The 7416-nt window shown below is 34.3% G+C and overlaps 1 protein-coding gene across 1 annotated transcript; it reads left to right on the top strand.

The window, feature by feature from the left end:
- The first annotated feature begins 498 nt into the window (after positions 1-498).
- On the top strand, positions 499-5215 carry LOC149226089 (nematode resistance protein-like HSPRO2). The gene is made up of 3 exons (XM_089380099.1): positions 499-783; positions 4232-4387; positions 4532-5215. The coding sequence occupies exons 1-3, from the start codon at positions 499-501 to the stop codon at positions 5213-5215; spliced, it is 1125 nt and encodes a 374-aa protein (XP_089236225.1).
- The last annotated feature ends 2201 nt before the right edge of the window (positions 5216-7416 follow it).

Here is a 7416-nt window from a genome sequence, read left to right on the forward strand (position 1 = left end):
TGCGTTGAATCCCTGTTTCTTTCAAGTACCGTAATCGAGACGCAAAATATAAGGGTTGGGTCATGTTACACGTTGTTAGATTCCAAAATATTCTTATTAAATTAGGTCGGCAGGCATTTTAATTTTGAAAAATAGAACGACGTTCATGCTTACGGCAATGACGTAGTAGGAAATTGTTAAAATATATCATACAACCAGCAGAATTTTGAGAAACCAAATTAATTATTAATTGAAAAACAATCCAGTTCACTCGGGCTATTCCTATGTTAACGCTTCAAAATAACCACATCAACTACAGCCAGGATTTCGGGACTCTCAGTATTGACCTTCTCAGTCAACCATGACTTTTATACTCGTGACTCCATGAAGGGCCTAAGCTTTGATTCGATTCACACGACTTTTATACTCCTGACTCCAGGCGAGTCTTATTTCCACCTCCATAGCAAAGTTAATGCTATGGAGGTACCCCTCTGACAGCCGCATACAGCATCATCGACCATGCATCATAAACGGTATCCGTCTCCGGCATCCCTCTCCCGCTGCCCATCGACGCCCCCGGCGACCCTGCCCGCAGCCACTGGTGGCCTCCACTCAGATCGTATTGATGACGGACGGGAGAGCGTGGCCTCCACTCAGATCGTATTGATGACCGACGAGAGAGCTCATTTACGTCATGTACGAACCGGACCAACTTCTTCCAGGCCATTCAAAGTCCCGTCAATCCTATCTGCAAAACCATTCCGCCACCATTCACCTTCTGGACTCCGGCGAACAGAGAGGGAGGTGAGCACTCCGCGGCGAACATAACAGAGGAGACGTTCAATAGACAAAGGAGCTGGCCATTGGTTATCAAGATTTGCGGTTGGCAAGGTTAGTACATCTGAAGCCTGCGAATTCTTGGTGAATTTTAACATCTATTTGGACTCACCTAACATTCTAATTTGAGCTGCAAATCACTTCATTGAAGTGCAAAATTTTAATCTGGTGTAATAATTTCCGTCATCACTGTCTCTGCGTAAAAGACCATTTATCTCCTCTGCGAATTTATGTCCGTTCATCAATCTGTTGATAAAATTGCTGTTTTTGAATTTATTGCTGAGTTATGTCCGTTCATCCATCTGGTGATAAAATTGCTGTTTTTTAATTTACTTTCATTTTGTTCAAATTCGAGGGTTCATAATTTATGGTAAATAGTCGATCACCCTAAGATATTGTCTTTTACAAGATGGGTTGCGATCATATACCATTATTGCTTCGTTTTGTACAAACTAGGTTGCGATCATACACCATTGTTGCTTCGTTTACCGAGTTACGGTATTAAGAGTTTTGGCCCAAACCTTTAGTGTGGATTAGACTGTCTTGTCTTTTTTTTTTCATATAGCAGTCTGCTAAATTTAAATGCATAGTTGTAATTGTTTTGTAGTGTCATTTTCATTTTTTCAAATTTTTTTCCCAAAATCTCGTTTGTCGTCGTATAAATTTTTGCAATTCTAATGCCTAAAAGATTTCTCAGAAATAGTTTCCTTACAAAAAAACTTCAAAACATAAAATTTCAGTAACAATTAAATTACATTCCACTTTATAAATTTACAATTTAAATAATAAAATACAATTTAATTTTATGAACTGAAATGATAGATATTTGAACCAATAACCTTTTTTTTGGAAAATGTAATTTAACAATATACTCATTTACTATCAATTCAAAGCTTATATAATCCATAAACTTAAATTACTTTCAAATATTAATAATAAATTATAACTTAAATTACTTTAAAATATTAATCAGAATTAACAAATATTTTAGTGACGCCCAAAATTCTAAGCCTATCATTATTGAGCTCCGCTGGAACTGAATTCCAAAAAATGTATTACACAGTTTGAGGGTTTGCATGATTATCGGATGGATCAAACCCTTGATTGGGCCTCTTGATGCATTTCCCTCCGCTTCGGTTGCCTCATAAATGGATTTAGATTATGTAGTGTCTTTGACTAATTCTACTTTTAGTTGCTGCATACAAATCAAATGCGTTCAGAAGTCAAATTTTAGTCAAATATCATATCAGAGCTTACTGGGCAGTCCAAGTACCAGTGGTAATTAGGCTGGGACTTGTATGACTGGTAACAATAAAAGTTCAAAATTATAATGTATTGTAACAATGGTGATAGCAATTAAAGTTTGGCATTCTCATCAATTGTATATAGTTGTATAACTAAAACCAGAAATAATGTGAGCCTGTTAATTCCATCTAATTGATTGCGTTTAGAAACTCTCTATACTTTGAAACACGATTTCATTGAGTATACTATTCTACTTTAGTTTGCTTGAAATCCTGGTCACTTTTTCTTTTTAAGATTTGTTTTATGTAAGAATTTTTCAACAGAGTTCATCATTCTCATACTTGTCTCACTACTTATGGAGAGCTTGCCATAATCATTCTGGAATTCGTTAGATTTGTGTAACAATTCTCACCATAACATTAAAACTTGTGATTAATAAATATTCGTGTTGCCTGCAAAATCTAACAGCAAATCATCTGTCCTCATTTCATTCAATTTTATATTATACAAATGAATTATGAATACTGTAGATATATTATACGCAGTCGTATAAAAGATTATGAGCTGTTGAGGTGTGCAAAAGTGGAGCTGCAACGGTTTAAGATAACTACTTTTGATTATCTCAACTACTATTATCTTACTCTTCATTATCTTAACTATGAAATTATAAATTAATTACTTTAGAATTCAACCATCATTCGCATAATTTTGTATCAAGCACCGGCATAATTTTGAAACAAGGGTTGCGCCTATAGCAACCATAGTCTATAACCTCTTTTCAATTACTAATGATAATGATATCGTCAACATCCATAGACTCTATCCATCCATAGACTCTATCAATGCAAATACGTACACAGAAAAGTTCATTTTTAATTAAATAATAAAAATGATGTCATCACCATCCACAAAAAAACTCGAACAAAACAAAACTGTATAAAGAAAAGTCCATTTTATTAAGTTGGTTTCTGAAATCTGATGCGTGATATGAGTATGTTTTTCCTTCATAGATTAATATCTACTTCTGCAATACAATGTCTTCTATATTGTATGAACTCATATCACGCAACCAACATTAAATAATCACCTGTTTACATCTTAATTATAGGGTACCCATTTAAATGTGTATGTTGGTAGATGAAACTGGTGTCATCTGTTTGGATGGAGAAATGGAAAACGATAGTAAAAAATTACAAAACAATTGCATAGTCTAATAAATGTGGAATATTGCTGTTAAGGAATCTGTTTAGTTATTAACACTGTGAGTATATATGCACATTGGAAACAGTAGATAAATTTGATCTAATAAGTATAAATGGAGAAATAAAGAAATGAGGTACACATGGAAATAGGAAGAAATGAGAGTTGACATTATTTACATTAAATATTAACACTTTAGATATTCAGACTAAAATCAGTTGATGAAAGCACTTACAGACTTTGTCCTTGCTGGATGTGCAATAGTAATGTGCTCAGAATTTAAGTGCCAACAGACCAACCACCGTATATTTAGCTTATATCTATTCACTTTGTTAACTGGAAAAATATATATTTATGTGTTGACATTATTTAACTCTTTTCATTATTTATGTGTTGAGTTTTTATCATCTACATAAAAAGTTGAGTTGCAACAAATAGATATGTTTTTTGTCTAGTAACGTATTATATATAGCCTTTTAAATATATAAAGGATTTAAGAACATTTTATTCTATTCCAGTTTTCAAAATTTTAGTGTTTAAAATGGATTTTAGTGTTTATTCTGTTATTATGTTGTTCTTCTTAGATTATGGTATATGGAGAGCATTAGTGTCTTTACTCTCCTCGTTATGTTTGCAGGGAAAAGATATGTCCTGTAAAAAAATGGCATCCTATTTTGCCTTTGTTGAAGAATCCATAGAGCCCTCCCCCATGGAGTGTGCGGGTTACGAGTAGTATGTGCATCTCCCCGAGCTCAGTGCCATGTGGAAATTCAAGGAATGGCCTGGTTGGTCTAGAGAGGGGTTGGTAAAGGCTGCCTTACAATCATTGGAGATTACTTTTCAGTTTGTTTCGTCTGTCCTCTGTGACACAAGGACTTACATTGACAAAGAGGAATGGAAGAGAAGGCTTGAATCCTTAATTAGTTCCCAGATTGAGTTGATTTCAATGATTTGTGAAAATGACAAGCAGGTTCCCACTCTTCAATTGTCAGTAAGTAGTGGTGTTCTCTCAGGGAAAGTTTTCCATGAGGTATGGCAGAGACCTGGTGCTTTACCTGTGGTTAGCAGAACAAGTGAAGAGAGCTTACTTCCTCGTTTGGGTACATGGAAAAGCGCTGAAGCTATGGTTTCTAGAATATGGCTTGCCATTGAAGGCCATATGCAGACGACTCCCTTCACTTTAGGTCTGGGGGAACCAAATATGTCAGGTAAGCCTCTTCTTGAATATGATAGAATCTGCAAGCCAAGATATTTGCACTCTTTAAAACAGCATAAACAGTTCCATAATCTAGAAGATGCCAAACTTTGCAATGTCCTCCAGATCTTTGAGGCCTGGGTATTTGTAGGCCAAGAATTGTTGCAGAGAGTATATGAAAGAATAGACTCTGGGGATTTCGTAGGAGCATCCACGGACTGTGGGATGGTTGAAAGGATGTGGAACATGCTCACAGAAATTGTGAATTTGCTTCTAGTGATGGACCCAGAATATTTCCTTTGCCTTAAACACCAGTTGGCAATTAGCAGCACTAGTACGCTTGCAAGCGCATATTTCCTTCGGTCTGCCCCCCTTAGAGACCTTACAAATGCATGCAAGGAACTAAGGCATCTGGTGCCCAAAGTCATCGGTGTTGAGGCTGATCCAAAGGGTGGACCAAGGCTCCAGGAGGCACTTATGCATTTGTTTCATTCACATGGACTGCACTCACATAACACTTCAGGTGCTTACCATGTTGCAACAATACATGTTCTGTTGGCCTTCCAGGCAATAGAAGCTGCGGTGAAAAGGTTTTTCTTCTCATATCAGCAGCTGGTAGTAACAACCATGGGTAGCACTGAAATGAAGGGTCCATCATATCTAGGTGCTTGTGATGCCCTACGTCAGATATATTTTGAACCACCTTATTTCCCTAGTGTGGATGGTGCAAAGACATTTTTGGGTTACTATTGGCACTAAAAGTTACAACTATGGTGGATGGTACACTGGAAGATCTACAGACAAATCAAGTGAAGTTTACAAGAGAAAGAATAGTGCCTTTAGTTTTTCAATGTATTACCCCAAATTCATACATACACTTTTTACATTGACAGTTTTGAGTACTATACATAGAATTATATTGGATATAGGATTAGACTCATTTTTGTTCATCCCCATCAGTAGGACCAATCAATAGAACAGTGCTAGAAATTTGGGTTTTTTTTTTTTTTTTCCCTCTCCAACATGGATAGGATACTAAGGATTCATAGTGTGCAATTCCTCCTTCGTTAAATAGTGTAAAAGATTGTCCAAAATTAAAAAGGTAATTATTAAAATTATTAAATTTTACGAGTTGTTTCTTTTTTTAATTTTTTAATTCTTTACCTAAATTTTATGATGAGTTTAATGATATTTATATAATTCATTATAAATTTTAACATGAAATGTAGTTTAATGCTGTTATTTTTATATTTTTTTTAAGATTTTTTAATTCAGTGTGTGAAACTGAGATAATTATAATTATAATTTGTTAAGTTTATTTAATGGAATGCATCATAATTTTTTTGATGCATTTTTTTTTTTTTTTAATCAGATTTTTTGTTTTTTAAGATTTTTTAATTCACGTGTGAAATTGAGATAATTATAATTTTAGATTATTGAATTTATTTAATGGAATATATCATAAAAAATTTAATGTATTAAATCTATATCATATTCAAGCTACATTCCTACCATAAATATCCACTCATTTCCAAAGTTTTGAGGAAAAATATTAGATAATGCATTTCAGATTGACTAATAACATATAATTAGTATAGCTTTTTATCTCTACATTTATTTTACAAAGTACTCTGATACTTCTTTATACTCTACTTTAATTTTCTTGCACATGGCCTTGTGTTATTGCTTAGGATGTCATTTAATTTAACTGAATTTATGGTAAAGGTATAAATTTTGCCTTTAGTTCTTCAATACTAATTTGTTTTAGTGAGATTGTAAATTTTAGTCAAATTATTTCTAGTATAGTATCATTTATAAAATACGTTGTTCTTTAATCATACAAGTTTAAATTTAGAACATTGATAATGCATATTGCTTATAATCATTCTCACTCTTAATATCTATAATTTGACTTAACACTTATCATTTTCTTGCAGATTGACACACAGTTTGCTCGCTTGTGCAGAGCCTAACCCCACAGTTTACAAAGAACAAAAACAATCATTGTAATTTTTCTTTCGTGGGTGACTGGCAACCTTTAGTGAATTGCCTTCACCTCTGCAATTTTTTTCCATATAGTTCAAATTGTTTTAATAATCAGTATTAGTAGGGCAATTACTTAGCCTTTACTTTAAAATTTTTACATTTCACACATAGCTTAATAACAGGAAAAGTAAGTGGCCATAATCCACACATTTTTTCAATTTGTTTTGCTATTTTACCGAAGTCAAATAGTTTAATTAGCAAAGGAGTAAGTGGCCCATAATTCACTCATATTTTTTACTAACCAAAGCATCTTTACTTCATTAGCATTGGGACTAGGAACTGGTGTTATTAAAGAAAGGGAGTAGCCCCTGCTTCCCTTGCGTCTTTTAGACGATCCTGGGCTTGCATCTGAAATCTTTCTCAAAGCACTAAGTTTTTCATCTCCCTTTTTAGGCTCACATAGTGTAATAGGAAGGAAGTAAGTGGCCCATCAACCACACATTTATTTATTTGCAGGTAAGGAACAAACATAATTTAGTGTAAGTAGACGAATTTGAAAAGGATCATCGAATATCCACATGACTACAAACTTTGTATGTTCACTCTGTCACTTACACACACATTTCACTACACACACTAAGCTACTCTAAACTTTGAACAAAGGGAATCAAGTGTAAAAACCTTTTGTACTTAGTTTATTTAAGCTTAATTTTTCACACCATAAGTGAAGGAAGACACGTAAAAGCAATCATAACTTGAACAAACTAAATTTCCCCACATGGGCCACAAAATAATTTATAGTTTAGGTTAGGACTGTTGGGGGTAGGCATCCAATAAGCCGCCATGGTCATGTTACATTTTGAAACATAGAAGTTGTCTTTTAGGGTGCTTCAAATCCTTCAATCAGTCCACGGAAAAGACAACCCAGGCAGCACAGAGACCCGATTCAGAGGGAGTTCGGCTTAGGCTCAGTG

The sequence above is a fragment of the Pinus tabuliformis genome, chromosome J, assembly GCF_031772625.1.
Source record: "Pinus tabuliformis cultivar Carrire ecotype Pingquan chromosome J, CPIR1, whole genome shotgun sequence".
NCBI classification, from domain to species: Eukaryota; Viridiplantae; Streptophyta; class Pinopsida; order Pinales; family Pinaceae; genus Pinus; species Pinus tabuliformis.

Bases quoted from the DNA above. Each gene is read 5' to 3' on its own strand.
- LOC149226089 (XM_089380099.1), top strand. From the start codon at position 499: ATGCATCATAAACGGTATCCGTCTCCGGCATCCCTCTCCCGCTGCCCA. The intron at 784-4,231 runs GTGAGCACTCCG...AATGACAAGCAG, and splicing joins TCCGGCGAACAGAGAGGGAG to GTTCCCACTCTTCAATTGTC. The intron at 4,388-4,531 runs GTTTCTAGAATA...TCTTTAAAACAG, and splicing joins GGAAAAGCGCTGAAGCTATG to CATAAACAGTTCCATAATCT.